This window comes from Ranitomeya variabilis, chromosome 4 (genome assembly GCF_051348905.1).
Source record: "Ranitomeya variabilis isolate aRanVar5 chromosome 4, aRanVar5.hap1, whole genome shotgun sequence".
Classification (NCBI taxonomy): domain Eukaryota; kingdom Metazoa; phylum Chordata; class Amphibia; order Anura; family Dendrobatidae; genus Ranitomeya; species Ranitomeya variabilis.
Window position 1 is genome coordinate 483,313,612 of NC_135235.1, and position 22,841 is coordinate 483,336,452.

Here is a 22,841-nt window from a genome sequence, read left to right on the forward strand (position 1 = left end):
TGGAGGAAAAAAAGCCATGGTACAACAGAAGGCAATTTGCTCACCAAAGGGCCAGAGAGTGGTACAATAATGAATGCCTACAGGCATCATTGAAGGATTGTGAAGGTTCTTTGTAAGTTTGGTGCTGTATTTTAGTAAATGGAATTGGGTATTTGGTCAAAAATAATTGTATCTTCAATGCTGAGAAATAGAGGCAGATACTTATTCTCCATCAGGAAGGTTTTCTGATTGTCTTCAGGTTTATTCAGCAGCTAGGCAACGGCTCAAAACTATCTTCAGCAAAACAAAACAAGGAGTCCTGGAAATGATATGTCACATAGAACGCTGATCTCAAGATCACCGATCTGCCTAGGATTACATTGAGACAGTGGCCCAAGCTGACATCCACAGAAGATCCCAAGATGTTTGGAACAATCTGCATGCCGATTTTAATTAAACTGCCTACAAGCGAAATTGATGCCGTTTCTCTGTCCCCCATGACGGCACCACGGAGAGAGGGGATCCGCCCACCAAGGACAGGAACCTACAGATAAAAAGGCGGTACCTCTCTCCCGCATCAGTTTTGGTTTCCTGTCCTTGACGGGACCTGCAGCAGATCTTACCTCAGATCGTCGTTGGATTCCGGGGCCAGTCAGACCGGTTCAGGCAGCGGGGGTTCCCTGCCTCGGCTAGGCTGGGCCACCCGAAGCGCCACCGCTGGGATCAGTAGGTCTCTAGGGTGAGCGGGGGACTGCAGCAGCAGCGCTGCGGCTCCTAGAGGAATCCTCACCACGTGGGGATTCCAGATGGCACACACCCGCACGCCACTGTGAGGGGTCCCTCCATAGGTGGAGCACGGCGCGGCAATGCGCGCTGGAACGGCGCACCCGGAAGCATCAGGCATGGTGTCGGACTTCCGGATTTGCAACGCGCATGCGCGGGTGCCGCAATGCCTGCTGGGCGAAGCAGGGCATTCTGGGCGGCGCAGGGCTTGCTGGGACAACGCGGTGCATGCCGGGATTCGCGCATGCGCACTGTAAGCGTCGGGAAGCGCGTGGAAATCGGCGCGCAGGATATTTAAATGGGGCCTGTCTCCCTGGCTAGTTGCTCTAATGGAGTACGGCCAGCGTTCCCCTGCAACTATGAGTGACCCCGAATTGCAGGGCTCACCAGCGCAGCAACCGCAGGCACCGCAGCAGCAGCAGCAGCAGAAACGCCGGCAGCAGGGGCAAGGGACCTCTCATGTCCAACGGCGTGGAGCGGGAGCACGTTCTGGATCTCAGCGCAGCAAAAATTCGAGTGCTGCATCCGGATCAAAGGAGCACCATACTGTTGATACGGACCATCCACAGCCGGTACTGAGGGTACACCAGGTGGTGAGTGATCTCCGTGAATGCTCCGGCTAATAGAGCCTACCTTTCTCTTGTTGTTTTAGGGAAGGAAGAGCGCAGGGAAAACCAAACATAGGATCTGCGCACTTTGTAAAGAAGATTTACCTGCCTCCTGGGAAAAGAGATTATGTAAATCCTGTATGGAAGAGACTCTCTGTGAAGGGCTTCCAGGGTTCGCCACAGAACTCAAAACACTAATTAAAACTCAGGTGGAAGATACATTTAAGTCTCTCCAGGAGGGTAAAAAACGTAAAAAAATTAAACAAAAAGCCCCTATATCTGACCCTAGTGACTCGGATAGTGGGGAGATTAGTTCAAATTCCTCTGATTCTTCATCATCCTCTTCATCATCCTCTTCTCAGGGAGGTCGTAGTTGTTTCCCATTAGAAGAAACGGACTCCCTAATTAAAGCGGTCAGAAGTACCATGGGGCTTGCCGATTCCCACACTAAAAAATCAGTCCAAGATATCATGTTCGGTGGACTGGAGCAGAAAAAAAGAAGGGTGTTTCCCCTTAAGGATAAAATACAAGCCTTAATAAATAAAGAATGGAAAAAACCTTTAAGAAAGGCCCTGCTTACACCCAAAAGGAAATACCCTTTTGAAAACCCTGCATGCTCCTTTTGGGAGAAAGCACCCAAATTAGACGTTGCAATCGCTAAAGCGTCAAAAAAGTTTGCCCTACCTTTTGAAGACATGGGGGTCTTAAAGGATCCCATGGATAAAAAAGCGGATGCTTTCCTGAAAAGTTCCTGGGAAGCAGCAGGGGGAGTCTAAAACCAGCGGTGGCCGCAGCTTGCACTTCCCGCTCCCTTATGGTGTGGCTTGACCAGCTGGAATCCCAGCTCAAGGATAAGACATCCAGAGACAGTATACTAAATACTCTACCAGTAATGAAAGGGGCAGCCGCTTTTCTGGCCGATGCGTCGGCAGACTCCATCAGGCTTTCGGCCAGGTCAGCGGTGTTCTCCAATGCAGCCAGAAGAGCCCTCTGGCTCAAATGTTGGCCCGGAGACCTCCAGACAAAGGCAAAACTTTGTAATATTCCTTGTGAGGGAGAATTTCTTTTCGGCTCTACTCTGGATGATATTTTGGAAAAGGCAGGGGACAAAAAGAAGTCCTTTCCCGTCCTACAATACCCATCTTACAAACGTCCTTTTCGGAGTAACAAATTCTTCCGTAGGAAGCCCCCTAGGCCACAGGACAGATGGGAAGATAAAAAGAATAAGGGTACCGTCACACAGTACCATTTTAATCGCTACGACGGCACGATCCGTGACGTCGCAGCGATCGTATGATTATCGCTCCAGCGTCGTAGACTGCGGTCACACGTTGCAATCACGGCGCTGGAGCGATGCCGAAGTCCCCGGTAACCAGGGTAAACATCGGGTAACTAAGCGCAGGGCCGCGCTTAGTAACCCGATGTTTACCGTGGTTACCAGCGTAAACGTAAAAAAAACAAACAGTACATACTTACATTCCGGTGTCTGTCCCCGGCGTTCTGCTTCTCTCCACTGTGTAAGCGCCATAGCCGGAAAGCACAGCGGTGACGTTAGACGTCACCGCTGTGCTCGCTTTCCGGCTGGCAGATGCTCACACAGTGGAGAGAAGCTGAGACGCCGGGGACAGACACCGGAATGTAAGTATGTACTGTTTGTTTTTTTTACGTTTACGCTGGTAACCACGGTAAACATCGGGTTACTAAGCGCGGCCCTGCGCTTAGTTACCCGATGTTTACCCTGGTTACAAGCGAACACATCGCTGGATCGCTGTCACACACAACGATCCAGCGATGTCAGCGGGTGATCAAGCGACGAAAGAAAGTTCCATACGATCTGCTACGACGTACGATTCTCAGCAGGATCCCTGATCGCTGCTGCGTGTCAGACACTGCGATATCGTAACGATATCGCTAGAACGTCACGAATCGTACCGTCGTAGCGATCAAAATGGTACTGTGTGACGGTACCCTAAGAGTAAAGGGTTTATTTTCAACAAAAGCCCCACCGATCCCAAAAAACCCTCACAATGAACTTTTGCCCCAGGTGGGAGGAAGATTGTCCCTATTCCTCTCAGCCTGGGAAAAGATAACCAGCAGTGCCTGGATTCTGGACTTGGTACAATCGGGACTGAAATTCAAATTTCTTACGTTCCCTCAGCCGTCCTTCCTGGTGACATCTCAGAGAGCTTCTCCGCAGGAACGGATAGCTCTGGAACAGGAAGTCTCAACATTATTGAACAAAGGGGTTCTTCGGGAGGTTCCCCTCCAGGAAAAAGGGAGAGGGTTCTACTCTCCGATTTTTCTCAGGAGAAAACCAGACGGGTCTTTCAGGACAATTATCAATTTAAAAAACTTAAACACCTGATTGTGGAACCTTTCAAAATGGAAACAATAAAGACAGCAGTCAAAATGTTGTTTCCGCATTGTTTCATGGTAGTGCTCGACTTAAAGGACGCATACTACCACGTCCCCATTCACAAAGACTTACAAAAATTCCTCAGGGTGGCAATCGAAATAGGAGGGATGGTAAAGCATTATCAGTTTACAGCCCTACCATTCGGTCTCGCAATAGCCCCAAGGGTATTTACCAAATTGATAGCGGAAGTCATGGCAGACCTGAGGAAACAAAACACCCTAATCGTCCCATACCTGGACGATTTCCTGATAATAGGCAACTCTCCCCAACATTGCAAAAACCAGCTACAGTTAGTTATGGACTCTTTGGAAAGCTTGGGGTGGCTCCTGAATCTGAAGAAGTCCAGACTAATACCGAGTCAAATTCAGGAGTACCTGGCGATCACGTTGGATTCCATCTCCCAGGAATGTCGCCTACCCCAAGAAAAGATCCAAAAGATGGTGGGGTTAGTGTCCAGGGCAAGAGATCTCCCCTCTATATCACTTCGAGAGGCAATGTCTCTCCTCGGGTCCATGACAGCCTGCATTTCTGCCGTCCAATGGGCCCAGTCACATACAAGGGAACTGCAATGGCAGACATTAGCGGAAGAAATTTCCCTGAAGGGAAATTTAGAAAGTCTGTTCACCTTCTCATCAAACACAATTCTCTCGCTAGATTGGTGGACAAAAGACAGCAACTTGGGCCGCGGTCTACCATGGATGATCCCAGTGTCAAAGGTGGTAACCACAGACGCAAGTCCCTTCGGCTGGGGGGCTCACCTACACGATCTAGTGGTTCAGGGGACATGGTCAGACGACGTAAAAGAAACATCCTCCAACATGAGGGAGTTACTGGCAGTAAAATTCGCTCTTACAGAATTCCAAAAACCCCTTCACTCACATCATGTAAGACTGTTTTCAGACAACAGAGTGGTAGTGGCCTACATAAACCATCAGGGGGGAACACACTCTCAACCGCTGATGGAAGTCACACATTCAATCTTACAGATGGCCGAGGAAAATTTAGCATCCTTGACGGCACTTCACATAAAAGGGGTGGACAATTTCAAGGCAGACTACCTAAGTCGGGTCTGCCTAAAACAGGGGGAATGGGAACTGAACCAGACCATATTCAATCGGATAACGGAGATGTGGGGGGTTCCGACAATAGATCTCTTCGCGAACAATCTAAATCGGAAGGTGACCACCTTTTGTTCCATAAACCCAGCAGGGAACCCGGTGGCACTGGATGCTTTCATGATTCCTTGGAAGCACAAACTGGCTTATGCATTTCCCCCTATCACACTGATACCAGCGGTTCTGAGGAAAATAAGGGAGGACAGCGCCCGGGTGATATTGATTGCCCCTTACTGGCCGAAGAGAACTTGGTTTTCCTGGGCCAGAAGGATGTCCATAACAGACCCTTGGATACTCCCAGACCTGCCCAATCTCCTATTCCAGGGTCCAGTATCACACCCGCAGGTAGCGAGGTTACACATGACAGCTTGGAATTTGAGAGGGGGTTACTGATAGAGAAAGGCTTTTCTCAAGGTCTAGTGTCAACCCTCTTAAAAAGTAGAAAATTAACAACTACTAGGCAGTATGGTAAAATCTGGAAGAAATTTCTCTCTTCCTCAGGGGCTAAAGTCTCCGAAGGAATCCCTCTCAAATTGGTGTTAGAATTTCTGCAAAATGGGCTGGAAAAAGGCCTAGCCACTAATACACTGAAGGTTCATATTGCCGCACTGGGGGCACTGTTTAATTACAATCTAGCAAAGAATCGTTGGGTTTCCAGATTCATTAAGGCGGCAGAAAGATCTAGGCCTCTACCCTCACGTAGAGCCCCACAGTGGGACTTAAATCTAGTTCTCACGGCCCTTACCAAAGCACCCTTTGAGCCCTTAAAAGAACTTCCCTTAAAGATTCTATCCTTTAAGACCTCCCTTTTGGTAGCCCTCACTTCAGCCCGAAGAATTAGCGACATACAAGCCTTGTCAGCCGGGCCACCCTTCACGCAAATATTGGAGGACAGGGTGGTGTTAAAAACTGATCCGGCATACTTGCCAAAAGTGGCCTCCCGGTTCCATAGGTCCCAAGAGTCTCTCTTCCCTCCTTTTGTCCTAACCCTAAAAACGAGGGGGAAAAATCACTACACACATTGGATGTTAGAAGGTGTCTCATCCATTACCTGGAGGCTACTAGGGAGTGTAGAGAGGAAGGTTCTCTCTTTGTGTGTTTTCAGGGCCCTCGGAAAGGCAAGAAGGCCTCCAAGGGTACATTGGCAAGGTGGATCAGGGATGCCATCAACCTCGCCTATACTTCAAGTGGGATGCCAGCTCCAGGGGAAGTTAAAGCTCATTCAACTAGAGCGATGGCGGCTTCCTGGGCAGAGAGAGCCGGAGCGACAATAGACCAGATATGTAGAGCTGCTACTTGGTCTTCACCCTCAACTTTCTTTAGGCACTATCGGTTGGACTTAAATTCTTCTTCAGACCTTACCTTTGGTAGAAGGGTTCTGGAAGCGGTAGTCCCTCCCTAATGTAGACAGTCTCTGCAATTCTCTCCGTGGTGCCGTCATGGGGGACAGAGAAAATAGTAGTTACTCACCGATAACGGTGTTTCTCTGAGCCCATGACGGCACCCGTACATTCCCTCCCTCACGCGTGGGTGTGCACATTCTTACAATGTTTAGTTATGTATATAATCATTAAGCACGCGGTATCTTTTATTAAGGTTTAGTCATGTTGAAACATTTGTGATCGTTAACCTGATGTTCCCTTTATGCTCTGTAAACAAACTGATGCGGGAGAGAGGTACCGCCTTTTTATCTGTAGGTTCCTGTCCTTGGTGGGCGGATCCCTCTCTCTCCGTGGTGCCGTCATGGGCTCAGAGAAACACCGTTATCGGTGAGTAACTACTATTTTTGAAGACAAAGGGTAGTCACACCAATTATTTTAACTTGGGTGTTTTTATTTATTTAACATTTTGTTAATTTATAAAAATAAACTATTAGCAGGTCTATTTTTTTAAAGCATTCTTATTTTGCAGCATTTTTTACACACCTGTCTAAAACTTTTGCACAGTACTGTAGGTTACCATATATGTACATATTTAATCACTCTTTTCAATCTAGATAATTCATAATAATATAATCACCCTTTATAAAGAAGAAATATAATTTTGGTGAAAATTATTGATTATTAGGCATACCTGAAGCCTGTTTTTGTAATGTACTTTTAGATTGTGTCCAATCGTAAGTTTAAGGGGCCACTGGAGCTGAAGAAGGGAAAGCCTGCCGGGAAGGGAACAATAACTGTAAGTTTAGACATTTGTACTTGCAAGCCTGTTAATCTAAGTAGCCACAGATAATGGCTGAGTCTTTTATGTGCTTTTATTGCAGCCCTTATTTTTGGCCGATGTCCCAGTATTTTCCTCATGTTATCTCACTGGAGTGCATCTTAATAATTTAAGGAACTTTGAGGTTAAAAACTAAATGGGAATAAAATACTTTCCTCAAAGGCCTATTTTAAATGAAAATTGCAAGTTGGCTTACATCACCTGTGATTTTTCATATATTCCTTGTTTGTGTAAGAGAAACCGCGTTCAGCAAATGTGCCGAGGGACTAATGCATAAGAGCAAAATGGGGGAAAAGCATAAAATGTGTAAATCCTCCAGTAATATACACTGCTCAAAAAAAAAAAAAGGGAACACTATAAAATCCCACATCCTAGATATCACTGAATTAAATAGTCCAGTTGCAAATCTTTATTCATTACATAGTGGAATGCGTTGAGAAGAATAATACACTAAAAATGATCAATGCAAATCAAAATTAATATCCCATGGAGGTCTGAATTTGGAATGATTCTTAAAATCAAAGTGGAAAATCAAATTGCAGGCTGATCAACTTCAGCGTAAATGCCTCAAGACAAGGAAATGATGTTCAGGAGTGTGTGTGTCCACCAAGTGCCTGTATGACCTCCCGCCTGGGCATGCTCCTGATGAGGCGGCGGATGGTCTCCTGAGCGATCTCCCAGACCTGGCCTAAAGCATCCGTCAACTCCTGGACAGTCTGTGGCGCAATGTGACTTTGGTGGATGGTGCGAGACATGATGTCCCAGATGTGTTCAATCGGATTCATGTCTGGGGCACGGGCGGGCCAGTCCATAGCTTCAATGCCTTCTTCTTGCAGGAACTGCAGACTCACTCCAGCCACATGAGGTCTGTCATTGTCCTGCAGTAGGAGGAATCCAGGGCCAACCGCGCTAGCATATGGTCTCACAAGGGATCTTAGGATCTCCTCTCGGTACCTAATGGCAGTCAGGCTACCTTTGGCGAGCACATGGAGGGCTGTGCGGCTCTCCAAAGAAATGCCACCCCACACCATTACTGACCCACTGCCAAATCAGTCATGCTGAAGGAAGTTGCAGGCAGCAGATCACTCTCAACGGCGTCTCCAGACTGTCACGTGCTCAGTGTGAACCTGCTTTCATCTGTGAAGAGCCCAGGGCACCAGTGGTGAATTGGCCATTCCTGGGGTTCTGTGGCAAATGCCAAGTGTCCTGCACGGTGTTGGGCTGTGAGCACAACCCCAATCTGTGGACGTCGGGCACTCAGACCATCCTCATGGAGTCTGTTTCTAACAGTTTGTGCAGACACATGCACATTTGCGGCCTGCTGGAGGTCATTTTGCAGGGCTCTGGCAGTTAACCTCCTGTTCCTCCTTGCACAAAGGCTGAGGTAGCGGTCCTGCTGCTGAGTTGTTGCCCTCCTGCGGCCCCCTCCACGTCTCCTGGTGTACTAGCCTGTCTCCTGGTAGCGCCTCCAGCCTCTGGACACTACGCTGACACACAGCAAACCTCACCACAGCTCGCATTGATGTGCCATCCTGGATGAGCTGCACTACCTGAGCCACTTGTGTGGGTTGTAGAGTCCGTCTCATGCTACCACGAGTGTGAAAGCACAACCAGCATTCAAAAGTGACCAAAACATCAGCCAGAAAGCATTGGTACTGAGATGTGGTCTGTGGTCCCCACCTGCAGAACCACTGTGGTCCACATCTGCAGAACCGTGTCTTGATAATTGCCAATAATTTCCATCTGTTGTCTATTCCATTTGCACAACAGCATGTGAAATTGATTGGCAAACAGTGTTGCTTCCTAAGTGGACAGTTTGATTTCACAGAAGTTTCATGTACTTGGAGTTATATTCTGTTTGTGTTCCCTTTATTTTTTTTGAGCAGTGTATTTTAGTTGTGTGTATGCACTCTCTTGTCTTTATTTTTTTTTTCTTCATATGGGCTAAAAATCTAGCTTTTCCCTTTTATTTCTACTAGATCAGTGCTGAAGAAATTAAGGACACTCGAGTTGTAAATCTTGAAGTGGAAGCTAGAAATCTAGATAAAAAGGTGAGATGAAGAATAATAAGCTAGGAAGTTGTAAAGTCATTGTTATTAATTGACTGTCAGCCCTGAATGACTGAAACCAAGTACGGGTCCCCGATGCTTCACGGAGGGGCCAATCATTTATATACATACCTTCCTACTTGCTTGTTTTCCCTCAGTCTCCATCCCCATTCTTCCATACTAATCTGTTAAAGGTCTATCCATAGAATAAGTCATCCATATTAGATCACTGGCACTGCCATTGCTCAACTGATATTTGTGCTGGGGCAATCTGGTCTATTTATGTACAGAGTGGAACATTGTAAACTGCAGTACTTGGTAGCGGCTCCTAAATATTTTACGGAGCTGTGATATTCCATTCTTCTACATTGCTTATATCCGGCCTTCTGCCGGAGCAAATATTAGCTGATTGGTTGGGGTGTCAGGTGTAAGACCCAGCAATCTCGTATTGATGACCTATGCTATCTGCTATTGGTACGTTAGTCCTGGACAGCTTCTTTCCTTCTATTTCATCACATTACAATAACGTTGCCACCACGGTGGTATCCTGGTGTATTTTATACATTCATAGTTTGGAAATTAGTATGCTACCAGTTTTTTAAATTATTTATTTGAATTATTTTATTTATTTTTTTTTTTTTTTACCTTGACCCGCTTTAGGATTTTCTTGGCAAATCTGATCCATTTCTGGAATTATTTAGGCAAGGAGATGATGGCTCCTGGCAGTTGGCTTACCGATCTGAGGTACAGTAACATGTCTGCCTACTTACTTCCAATGTTATTACTGCTTGCAGATATCAATAGATATTTATTACCTGGTTGGTATGGCCTTATTAAGATAACATATGGGTGTCATAGAGGGTAAGATCTCCTATCTGGTACCCCCTTCTTTAAGCCATAGTTTCAAGTGTTTGACCTTCTCATGTAATTTTAGGCAGTCTGTTAGACGGATCAACTATCCCAATTTATCTATATGGACAGGCAGGTCATAAAAACGTGACCCAAATTATACCTTGATATTTGCGATCTGATGTCTTATTCCTGAGAAATCCACATTTTTTGTAATATGCAAATGAGCTGTTAAGATCTATGGGCTGGACACAGATTTCCCAGAGAGTCTGACCTACATGCCCATATAGACAACTTAGGAGGGTTTATCCTACTGACTTACTCACTTTAAATCATCTGAATGGCCACCATACAATAGGAAGAGTCATGGGCGAGTATGCTCGTTACTCGAGTTTCTCCGATCATGCTCAGGTGATCTGAGTATTTCGGCATGCTCGGAGATTTAGTTTATGAATAGCAACCAGGCAACCCCCACATGTATTCAAGCTGCCTAGCAGCTGCAAATAATGCAGCTTTGGGGACACAAACTAAATCTCCGAGCACTAACAAATACTCGGAGACCACCCGAGCGTGCTCGGAGAAACTCAAGTAACGAGTATACTCGCTCATCACTAAATAGGAAACCTCATCTGGGGAAAAAGCCTGTCTGACCATGATCTTCCATTTTTAAATTCTTCTGTTTTCTGGGGATGCCAGGTGTCCTTCCTGCAGTGATAATCTCTTCCCCATGGCAGCTAGAGATGCCAATGATCAGAAAATAAATCCTCACACGTTGCCTTTCGTGTAGGGAAACTTACTAATCTTATCCTTGCTGATATGCAATTCTTATTGCAATTTTCTCTGCCAAATTTGTGTATTGCTAAAATGTGCTCCATGTATAATTTATCTCCGATTTGCAACAGGTTATCAAGAACAACCTCAATCCCTGCTGGAAGAAGTTCAGCGTCCCCCTGCAGAGCTTATGTGGCGGGGACTTGAACAAGCCCATCAAAGTAAGAACTCTGAATACTCGGTAGTGTTTGGGCATTTCACCAAAGTTAATTAATTCTCAGAACTGAACATTCTGATAGGAGGGGGTGTCACATAAGCATTTCAGAATGACAATTCATCCAAAAATGTGACCCATAGCTCCCAAGCAATGAGGATTAATTGGGAAAGCATGTTCGACCTCAAAACTCTCGGATGAGCCTGATTTTCTGTAATAATCGGAATTCAAATTTTATTCATTTAAATGTACTAAAAACATAGGCCGTGATTCATTAAGACTTATACATGCCAGTTTTAATAATGGGCGTGTAGGAAAAGGTTGGGCTGAATTTATTAAGTGACATGCGATTCTTAATGAATTTGGTGCATCTTATCAGCGGTGTGCCCTACGCCTTGCCATGAAATGCCTCTCTTGTCAGGGACTGGAGTAATACTTCTGGTGTAAGAAGCATCACTACTTTTGAAAAACTTGATGCATAGGAATAGCCACTCCCCATGCCAGCTCCATCCATTCTGATGGGGCTTCCCAAAACTAGAGAGAAAATGCAATGTGTTTTAAAATTGCTGCTCAAAAATTTTGCGACTTTTCAAAGTGTTTTATGCCAGGCTGGGGTAAACCTTTTGATGATCTGAATCATAGATTTTTATTTTTTTTTGTTCTTTCTCAAGTTTTGTCTTTTATTTAGTACTGAAATACTGTTATCAAATGCTGATCAAATTTATTAGTTCCAATGTTTTGTTTCAATTTTCATTGAGGAATAATTTTCTTTGCTAGTACAAACTGTATTGTTTAAGGGGGGTGGGGGGGGTGTAAGGAAAATGTACAGCTCTGCTCAAAGAAGAAACTTGCATATGTTATTCAGTGTTCATTTCTAGTTGGGGCTTATGCACCTTTAGTATGGAGCCACTCTCCGTGCATTGCCATACAGGCTTTGTGTGACAGATTTGAGGTGAGCGAATTTGTTCGGAAATGATCACCGAGTCTGAATTTGCCATATTCGTGCCGAATTTGTTTGAAGATCGGGTCTGAACATATTGGGTCATTTCAACTCCCACTGACTCCAATGACATTCAGCTGTGTTCGGTGAATATCGCAAATTCAATATTTGCTGCTGATCGTAATCCAAACCGAATTTTCAAAAATTTGCTCAACTCTAATAGAGAGATTCTTCCCCTAAAGTAAACGCTTTTAGGGGACCATACCTATGTATATTCGGGGTCTAATGATTTTTGTCAGATTCATATGGGATCCAACAGATAAGATATCCATATGCTTCTGTTAGAAAGCTTAGCGCTATAATATATTAAAAGCATTTTTGGAAGCCTTACTTTATCTTCATACAAAGCAAAGCATTAAAATGGCCTTCTGCATGAGCCCTAAAAAAAAAAAAGTTAGCATTTTCATAGACTGAATACTATGCTATAGAAGTAAAACATTCTGAAGGTAAAACAAAATGACAATGAAATGTGTAGCTTGGCTCACTGCTGTGTTTTAATGTCAGGTCTCAGTTAGCGATCATGATGACAGCTCCAGCTCTGATCTCATAGGAGAATTCGAGTGCGTGACATCCAAGCTGCTGGGAGCTCAGGAGCAAGCGGTGAGCCCGATAACCTTTCTCACTGCCTACCTCTCTTCCTCTAGGTGCACTGTACTGATTATGATAGCGATGGCTCTCATGACTTAATAGGGATATTTGAGACTAACATGTCTCAGCTGCAGAAAGCAGGAGGAGGTTCTCCGGTGAGCTCTCTTCAATGTTTTTACTCATAACTTCCTGATAATAACTTCACTTTATTTTTTTTTTTTTTGCTATGGGGCCAGTGAACAAACTATTTCTCTTAATCGAAGACTTTGACTTAATCATGCAGATATGAGTGCTCTATAGGTGTATGGTGCTGCTCTTCTGTTTTTGCATGTTGTAATTTACCTTTACGGAGCTTCTTCTAGTTGTCAGTGACTTTTTAATCATTAACATCCTTTTTATGTGTAGGTGGAATTTGAATGTATTAATCCCCAGAAGAAGCAGAAGAAGAAGGGTTATAAAAACTCTGGGATTGTTCGGGTCAAGACTTGCAAAGTAAGTTACTTTAGATGCCTGATAAACTAAGGAGATATTTGGGGCTTAAAGATGGCAGAGTAACATCCGATACTCCACACTGAAGTTGATTTTAACACATTTGACAAGTTCCCCTCACTTTTAATGTATATTCAATAGACCGAAAAACACCCAGATAGCTGTCGGCGCTTCAGTCACAAGATTCTCGTGGATGTCAAATATAATCATTTATTTAGGAGTTACAGGATAAAACAACGCGTTTCGACTCAAACATCCTGGAGTCTTCTTCAAGTGATTAAAAAATATATATCAATTCTTGATAAACATCAATTTTTCAAGTGGAAAATGCTTCAAGAATCGCTTTTTTTCAGTTATTGCAAACCTGAAGCATGTTTTGGCCACTTTGAGTACATGTTTTTCACAGCCGGTGTGTTTGCTCTTTTCTGCTCTTTACGCTCCATAGAACAATGCAGACACTGCTAGCCTTTTTTTGCACCACAAATGCTGAAGTCCTTCCCGCTGACTTGCATAGTACAGCATCGAGTGTCATCAGAGCAGAAAATGCCTGTAGAAGGGTTCGCTCCCTTCATTTATCCACGTGTCGGAAACCTGAAGCAGCGAAAACGCTCAAATGATCTGAGCATATGAACAATAGAAGTATAAGTCAAGTAGTGGTTACATAAAAATGAATCTGTTCATTCTTTTGAGTGTCTTGTTAGATTTTTTTCAGGTGGATTTCAGAAGCACTTATTGATCACTCCATTCTGCAGAAACTGCAGTTCTTTAACCCCTTAAGGACCAGGGCTGTTTCCGTTTTTGCGTTTCCATGTTTTTCGCTCCATTCTTCCCACAGCCATAACTTTTTTTTATTTTTCCGTCAATATGGCCATGTGAGGGCTTGTTTTCTGCAGGATGAGTTGTACTTTTGAGTGGCACCATTGATTTTACCATATCGTGTACTGGAAAATGTGAAAAAAATTCCAATTGCAGTGAAATTTAAAAAAAAGTGCAATTCCATAATTGTTTTTTGGATTTTTTTTTTTTTTTACTATGTTCACTAAATGCTAAAACTGACCTGCCACCTGCATTTTATTGCAATGTTGCAGTGACGATAAAAATGTCATTGGCGTTTTGATTTTTTTCTCAGTACCCTGTTTACCGATCGGATTAATTCTTTTCATAGATTGGGCGATTCTGATCTCTGCAATACCAAATATGTGTATATTTGATTTTTTTAATTGTTTTATTTGAATGGTGCGAAAGGGGGGTGATTTGAACATTTTATATTTTTTAAATATTTTTAAACTTTTTTTTTTTTTTTACTTGCTTCAATAGTCTCCGTGGGAGACTGGAAGCTGCGATCATCTTGCTTGTGCTACATACAGCAGGGCTACAGCCTTGCTCTATGCAGCTGAAATGCTCAGTTGCTATGAGCGCCAACTGCTGGGCGGCGCTTATAGCTATCCGGCTATGACAACCACAGGGGTCTCCTGCAGACCCCGGGTTATCATGCCAACCCATCTGCGACCTGTGGTCATGTGACACGGTTGCTGATGGGCGTGGTTAATGACGTGCTTCCTGTGCGTGCATGTTAAATGCCGCTGTCAGTTTGACAGCGGCATTTAACATGTTAACAGCAACGGGTGGATTGCGATTCCACCCACGGCAGTTAGGGGCACATGTCAGCTGATCAGATCAGCTGTCATGTGCCGGAAAAGGTGTTTGCTCATCACCGGAGCCCGCACCAAAAGGGAGGCATCCAATGACGGACACTACACATCATCGGATGTTAAGGGGTTAATCACATATGCAAATTAGAGTGCTGGATGCACCCTGGGTCTGGCCAAGAGACTCTGCGCCCTGTTCAGCCCACTGATCTTTGCTTGCCACTGCTTCTCCTACTGGTAATTGGCATAGTTGGCTTACATGAAGCGAGTACTGTGTGCAGAGAAGAGTTCATTGAGCATCCTTATAGGCATATTTTTATTTAACTTCTGTCTCTACAAGATGAATGCAGCAATCAGACCACTTAAGGTGCGTTTTCTCTTTTTTTGATGGGGTTGGGGGTCTATATATCCCCCACAAGGATATGTGCTTGGGTTACACGGCCAGGGCTGACTGATTTCCTTTTAAAAAATATTGCGTGATTAGCCAGCAATAATTCATCTGCTATAATGTTACGTGTTGTACAGATGTAGTGTAATGCCTTGTACAAAGTTTTATTGTGTCATTCTGTTTTCGCCTCTTTTTTTATTTTGTCTTCTAGATTGATGTAGAGTATTCCTTCCTGGATTATGTGATGGGTGGCTGCCAGATCAACTTTACAGTAAGTGACTTCACACATTATAATTGGCATGAAAGCTCAGCTGCAGCGACCACTTCCATTAAACTGATGCCGGAGGCTGCCTCGAAGGCTACGGTCATATCCGTATCAGAAGTAACAAACCACATACTGCTGGATGAAGCCCAAAGGAACTGACACTGCATCATAGATGCCATTATAAACAGACTTGTCAGATAACTGGAGAAATCTATCACAAAGAAATACATTTAGAATTGATTGCCCCCTCGCCCTGATATTGACAAAGGTCATTTTTAAGTCTTTGTACAGCATGGGCCGTATTTTGGGGGAAAAAAACAGCAGCAAAACATCTATATGTAGCTGACGTTACAGTATATTTACTACAGACTTTAACTTGTGGTGGCAACATTTTTGAGTGCCAAAGGAAAAAAAATGCCAAAACTAGGAATGAAACGTACTGATAGCACGTTGAGTGGAAAGATATCCCTGTTGTGTGGTTTATTTTTGTATCATCCACCCCTGGTTTTACCTATTAAGTACGGATGCTGCACAAAACACTGGTGTGCGTATGAGGCCTAGAAACGAGTTGGACAAGGTTAAAGAGGGTCTGAATTTTTATTTGTCCCAGAATCATCCCTACTCTTGTCCTTAGGAATAATCATACCAACCTGGTATATAGTTTTCTTTGTATAACTTTAAGATATTTAAACATTTTCTCAGCATTTACATGTGTTTTTTTTTTTTTTAATGCTTTCAGGTAGGAATTGATTTCACTGGCTCCAATGGAGATCCCAAATCACCCGACTCCTTACACTACATCAGCCCAAATGGTGTCAATGAATATCTTACCGCAATATGGTGCGTGGGTAACGTGGTCCAGGACTATGACACGTAAGAGTCTCTCCTATTCCCAATGATTCGTCTATGTCCACGCAAGAAAGCAATTTTCACTAAAAATGTATCTCTTGTATGTCGAAGAAAATGAAAATATTAACCCTTTCACGACACATGGCGTATATTTACGTCATGTCGTGTCCCTGCCTTTAATGTGGGCTCACACGTCGAACCACCATTTTTTTCCCGCACACGTGACAGCTGATTTAATCAGATGTCATGTGCTTTTAACAGCTGTGGGTGTATCGGCGTGCCACCCGCAGCTGTGAACAAGTTAAATCCCTTTGTCAATCTCTGACAGCCTGATTTTAACACGGCACAAAGTGCTTCATCAACCCCACCCATCGGCACTCCTGTCATGTTACCGTGGGACACCGATGGGTTGTCATGACAGCTGGGGGTTTGCAGAAGAGCCCTGTGCCTGTCGTTATGATACTCCTGTGAATGCCGGTGTAACAGGCCAAAGTAACCCCGTCCCAGATTAACCCCGGGTATAATTTGGCCTAGGCCAGAGTATACCCCGGGGTATAAACTGGCCTAGGCCAAACTATACCCAGGCATAAAATGGCCTAGGCCAAACTATACCCCGGGGTGTAAAATAGCCTAGGCCAAACTATACCCCTCCAGGCCACATTATACCCCCCAGGGTTAAAGTGGCCTAGGCTACATTTAACCCTGGGTATATTTTGGCCTAGGCCAAACTATACCTAAGGATGTAAAACAGCCTAGGCCAAACTATAACAGGCCACACTATACCCTCAGGCCAGACTATAGCCTTTTACTGGTTGCTATGGGATTTTACATGGCCACTTTATCCTAGCAACGCCCTGGATACGGTTGGAAAAGGGGTTTATCTACCTTGGGGGGCACCCTCACAGCACTGCGGGGAAGCCGGGGAACCCTTTTACTGGTTGCTATGGGATTTTACATGACCAATTTATCCTAGCAACGCCTTGTATACGCTTGGAAAAGGGGTTAATCTACCTTGGGGGCACCCTCACAGCACTGCGGGGTGGGTGGGGATCCCTTTTACTGGTTGCTATGGGATTTTACATGGCCACTTTATCCTAGCAACGCCCTGGATACGGTTGGAAAAGGGGTTTATCTACCTTGGGGGCACCCTCACAGCACTGCGGGGAAGCCGGGGAACCCTTTTACTGGTTGCTATGGGATTTTACATGACCAATTTATCCTAGCAACGCCTTGTATACGCTTGGAAAAGGGGTTAATCTACCTTGGAGGACACCCTCACAGCACTGCGGGGTGGGTGGGGATCCCTTTTACTGGTTGCTATGGGATTTTACATGGCCACTTTATCCTAGCAACGCCCTGGATACGGTTGGAAAAGGGGTTTATCTACCTTGGGGGCACCCTCACAGCACTGCGGGGAAGCCGGGGAACCCTTTTACTGGTTGCTATGGGATTTTACATGACCAATTTATCCTAGCAACGCCTTGTATACGCTTGGAAAAGGGGTTAATCTACCTTGGAGGACACCCTCACAGCACTGCGGGGTGGGTGGGGATCCCTTTTACTGGTTGCTATGGGATTTTACATGGCCACTTTATCCTAGCAACGCCCTGGATACGGTTGGAAAAGGGGTTTATCTACCTTGGGGGCACCCTCACAGCACTGCGGGGAAGCCGGGGAACCCTTTTACTGGTTGCTATGGGATTTTACATGGCCACTTTATCCTAGCAACGCCTTGGATACGCTTGGAAAAGGGGCTTATCTACCTTGGGGGCACTGTCGCAGCATTGCATGGAGGCTGGGGAACTCTTTTCCTGGTTGCTAAGCGATTTCAAATGATCAATCTAAGGTACTTACACCATGTAAAACCCTATAGCAAGCAGGGTGCCCCCAAGGTAGATAAACCCCTTTTCCAAGCATATACAAGGCATTGCTAGGATAAAGTGGTCATGTAAAATCCCATAGCAACCAGTAAAAGGGTTCCTCGGTGTAACAGGCCAAAGTAACCCTGTCCCAGATTAACCCCGGGTATAATTTGGTCTATGCCAGAGTATACCCGGGCATAAACTGGCCTAGGCCAAACTATACCCCGGGGTGTAAAATAGCCTAGGCCAAACTATACCCCTCCAGGCCAGATTATGTAACTAATCTGGGGTTAAAGTTGCCTAGCCCAATTTATACCTCTCAGCTCATATTATACCCCAATGAAATCATTTGCATTGAGTGATATACACAAGAATTACTTAATGCTTCAACATTTTATTGAGAAACCAAACTGACAATTCTTAAAGAGTACCTCCCACTATACAAAACTTTTGCCCATGGCAAAAGTAGTTGTAAAGGGGGGTATTTGTAATGCATATGCATTACAAATACCCCCCCATTTTATAGTTACCTTAGGGGGGCTGCCCGATTACCCCCCCTCGCTAACCGCCGCTGCCCGTCTCCTGGTAGACGGGGTCCCCCTCCTGCCGCTAGGTGGCGCTGCCTCTCCATGCGCCGACGTCACAGCCAGGCGCCATAGAGGAGAGCGGCACCTGGCTAGTGCCGTTGGAGCTTGTAGAAGCAGAGCCAGCACCACCTAGCGGTGGGAGGGGGGGCAATAATTTCTCATTAGCTATAAGTCACTTATCATGCAATGCAATTATCTGGGGCAATCCCCATAGCAACCAGTAAAAGGTTTCCCCACCCACCCGCAGTGCTGCAATGGTGCCCCCAAGATAGATAAACCCCTTTTCCAAGCGTATCCAAGGTGTTGCTAGGATAGAGTGATCATGCTATATCCCATAGCAACCAGTAAAGGGGTTCCCCACCCACCCCTCAGTGCTCGTCAGTGCCCCCTAGGTATACAAAGCCCTTTTCCAAGCATATCCAAGGCGCCAAGACAACGAGCTGGCACGAGCAGGGCTGAAGATTTCATGTCACATGTGACTATAGGGAGGGGGTGGGGCTTAGAAAGGGAGATCCCTGGCGTCACCAGAGGTGGAGGAGCTTGAAAAGGAGCAGTGCCCGATGGGAGGGGGAGCTGTGACCTAGAAGAATGAGCAGCTTTCCCTCAGCTTACCCTGGGGGGTATAATCTGGCCTGGAGGGGTATACTTTGGCCTAGGCTATTTTATACCCCGGGGTATAGTTTGGCCTAGGCCAAAGTATACCCGGGGTATAATCTAGCCTAGGCCACTTTAACCCCGGGTATAGTCTGGCCTGGGGGTATAATCTGGCCTGTTACACCGGTTTGTAGGCAACGTTCATAGGAGATTGTGATTTCTGCTAAACATAGCTGGACTGAAGCACTGCTATGTATAGTGCAAGTGATTGGATGATCTCAGCTCCTAAAGGGGCTATTAAATAAAGTTAAGTATTGCTACATTCAGAAATGTCTGATCTATCAAAATATAAAATAAATTGATGCCATCTGTAAACGGCGTAACAAAATTTTTTTTTAAACACTACATTTTTTTTTGGGGGGGGGGGCAATCTAAACATTGTATCTACCTCAAAGTAGCATCAATAAAAATGTCCTCTCAAGCCGCAAAAAGTCCGAAGAACGTAAACTCTACGAGTTTCGGAAAATGGCTATAAACAAACTTTTTTTCATACAAATTTTGGATTTTTTTCTTCCACCACTTAAATAAAAAATGAACTATGTATGGTATCTGAGTACTCGTACTGACTTGGGGAAAAAATATAGCCACCTCAATTTTACCAAATGGTAAACCTGGTAAATAAAATAAATAAGATTGTGAAATTGCACATTTTTTGCAACTTCAGTGTACTTGGAATTTTTTCCCCTTTTCCAATACACTATGTGGTAGAATAAATTGTCATTCAAAAGTACAAGTTGTCCCGCAACAGGCAAGCCCTAACATGGCTATATTGATAGAAGGAAAGGAGGAATAAAAAAAAAAAACGGATAATAGCCGTGGCGTGAAGGGGTTAATATTATGACATGGCTCTCCACTAGCTGTGATATTATCCGATTAATTAGATCCTTTTTTATGTCTGACTGCCATGTAACAGTAAACTGGTTGTGATTACCAAGGTACTTATTACCATGTAGAGCCCAGCTTTGTAAATGTGCATCTGCAGAACAGAAGGGTCCACCTGGGATTATATTCTTCCATATATTGACCCTTTTTTGCACTTGAACTAGTTTTCTGTGATCTTAAGATGTTATGTAATAATTCCTGCTTACAGAGACAAACAGTTTCCAGCTTTTGGATTTGGAGCCCAGGTCCCACCAAACTGGCAGGTAAGAGGGTTGTAGTAATTTTGCTTTATTTTTCACACTACATATATTCTAACTGAAAGTACCATGTATCCGTCTTGTACTATAATATTCACTTAAAGGGTATGTTGGCCATTGATCTTTTATAACATTCGGGCATTCCCTGCTATTGGAGGCAAGTCAGATGACTGCGGGATGAAGAGGACAGCAGGACGAGTAGCGAGTTATGCTCTTTAACACAGTCTATGTACATTGTAGGTGAAGGAAAGCATAATAGCGCTCTTGTATTTTTATTTTTCCATAAAGCCCATAGGCTTAAAGAGCGAGAGCGATACATCCTTGGCCCGTTCTCTGGTGCTGCCGATAATTATTCTTGTGTTCTATACAAATGAGTCCTAAATGTTAATGGTTGTTACAACATCTTGCACCAAAAAAATGGAAAAGTGGCATATTTATTACTAGTGCGTGTCTTCTTTTTGTGTTCCAAAATATTTGTTTAAAGTACAGCAGCCATAAGCCACGGAGAAAAAAACTGCAATATTTTAGGGCTCACCAGAAATGTTAGACAATTTAAGATGAAATTGAGAAATCTCCCCAGTTTGAGTTTTTTTTTTTTTTTTTTTTATACAGAGGATTCCGTGCGCAGTAATACAAAGTCCCACCAATAATACTCGTTTTGTCCTTTGAGTTATTACATTGACTAACATCTGTTTTAACTTTCAGGTATCTCATGAGTTCGCCCTAAACTTCAACCCCAGCAATCCTTATTGTGCAGGTAAGATGCCAGTAAGCATTATGCCACAATTATTTGAATCGATACTTCAGGCTAGAAATACAAATTTACTGATTGTCTGAAGGACAAAAAATGTCTGAGGAAGGACATGGTCAATTATGTGACCAGGAGTGTCGCGTGGAGTATGACTGCATCGCCAAAAGCAGCTTTTTTTTTTTTGCTTGCATCCGCAATATCCGCCCAGCGTTGTGCTTGGGATCAAATTGGCTCATCATTTGGGGGAAATGGAGATTGGGAAAAGCTTCCTCTGGGGCTCAAAGGCTTCCAGCTATGCTACTATGGAACAATATGCTAAGAGTTCAGTGTAGGTTTAGTATTTTTTCTTTCAGACACCTATAGGAGCATAAACCTCTTCCAACTGCACATTTGCGGGTGAAAGATGTAGAAATATTTTCCACTGAGGATGTTGATTTATACTGCGTTTGTCATCAGGTATACAAGGCATTGTAGATGCATACCGCCAAGCTTTGCCGCAGGTCCGTCTGTACGGCCCAACAAACTTCTCTCCAATTATCAACCATGTGACCAGGTTTGCGGCTGCTGGGGCACAGCAGAAAACTGCATCTGTGAGTATACGATAACATTGCTAGAAAAATGTTTGTTGTGCTTTTAAAGGGATTATCTGAGAAAATCCAAAGGGCCCGATTCATCAAAGCCTTTTCAGGTCCAGAATTCTGGGATAAAAGCTCTGAAAAGTCTCCAAAATTTAGAAACAACTCTTAAATTTTGTGACTGTTGGCAGTTTCTCCCAGCTCTGCCGAAGTGGGTGGGGCTGGGGCTGGACGGAGGTGTGGCGACCGCTACTTGTCAAATTCATGACGAATGGCCACGTTCACTACACCACAAATCTTCTTTTGGCAAGGACTGGAGTAGGACTTGTGGAAAGGTCCACACAGGTATATGCCACTTGTCCTGTGCTCCTGATTCATGAGTTGGCGTACGCCTCTTCATGAATCGCCTCTACATGAATGGCCCCACATTAAGAACCACGCCAGTCTTAATGAATCGAACCCATCGTTTTCAATAGCTGTACCGCTAATGTTCAGATGAGAGGTGATGTCAGATACAGCACATGAACCAGGGTGACTGCTGTACCAGGCAAGATGCTGCTGTTTCAGGAGAAAGAAAGCAGTTTTGACTTTGTCACTTTGCATGCAACTTTACGTACTCAAATTTATGTGGAAGATATGATAGACTCAAGTCCTCCGAAAAAGCTGTGGGTTGTCCTATTGCTGAATAGAATGCACCTGTTCCTTTATAAACAAGGAGTGGATGGTTTGTTGTCTTTCAGGAGCAACAATTGGACATATTTAACATTTTAGCAAAGGGAAAGGACTTAACACAGACACCAATGTTAAAATTATTATCTTTATCTCTAGCAGAAGTAATTCAAAATGAGTCCAAACCCTTAAATGGTACCGGTCTCCAGAAATAACCCCAATAACCTGTAGATATGGGGTTAATCTGCAAGCTAACAGTGTTATGATGCTGTCCAGTGCTTTCATGGAGCTGAACTCAGTGGAGAGAAAATTATTTTTATTCTCCCCACCAGCATTCAGGTTTGTCATAGGGCAGAGCGGTGTCGGTTCAGTG

At 44.4% G+C, this 22,841-nt stretch overlaps 1 protein-coding gene across 4 annotated transcripts in view; it reads left to right on the forward strand.

Moving 5' to 3' along the window:
- The window catches only part of CPNE1 (copine 1), a 90,327-nt gene that overhangs the window by 61,709 nt on the left and 5,777 nt on the right, over positions 1–22,841 (forward strand). For 2 of the 4 annotated variants that reach the window (XM_077251903.1, XM_077251901.1), the window contains exons 4-14: positions 7,005–7,079; positions 9,101–9,172; positions 9,830–9,913; positions 10,921–11,010; positions 12,508–12,603; positions 12,997–13,083; positions 15,329–15,388; positions 16,122–16,255; positions 20,425–20,479; positions 21,179–21,230; positions 21,681–21,814. In XM_077251903.1, the coding sequence (XP_077108018.1) occupies positions 7,005–7,079; positions 9,101–9,172; positions 9,830–9,913; positions 10,921–11,010; positions 12,508–12,603; positions 12,997–13,083; positions 15,329–15,388; positions 16,122–16,255; positions 20,425–20,479; positions 21,179–21,230; positions 21,681–21,814 (939 nt within the window). Of the gene's footprint in view, positions 1–7,004; positions 7,080–9,100; positions 9,173–9,829; positions 9,914–10,920; positions 11,011–12,507; positions 12,604–12,647; positions 12,747–12,996; positions 13,084–15,328; positions 15,389–16,121; positions 16,256–20,424; positions 20,480–21,178; positions 21,231–21,680; positions 21,815–22,841 lie in introns of all 4 variants that reach the window. The other 2 variants (XM_077251902.1, XM_077251900.1) reach the window with 1 other exon arrangement.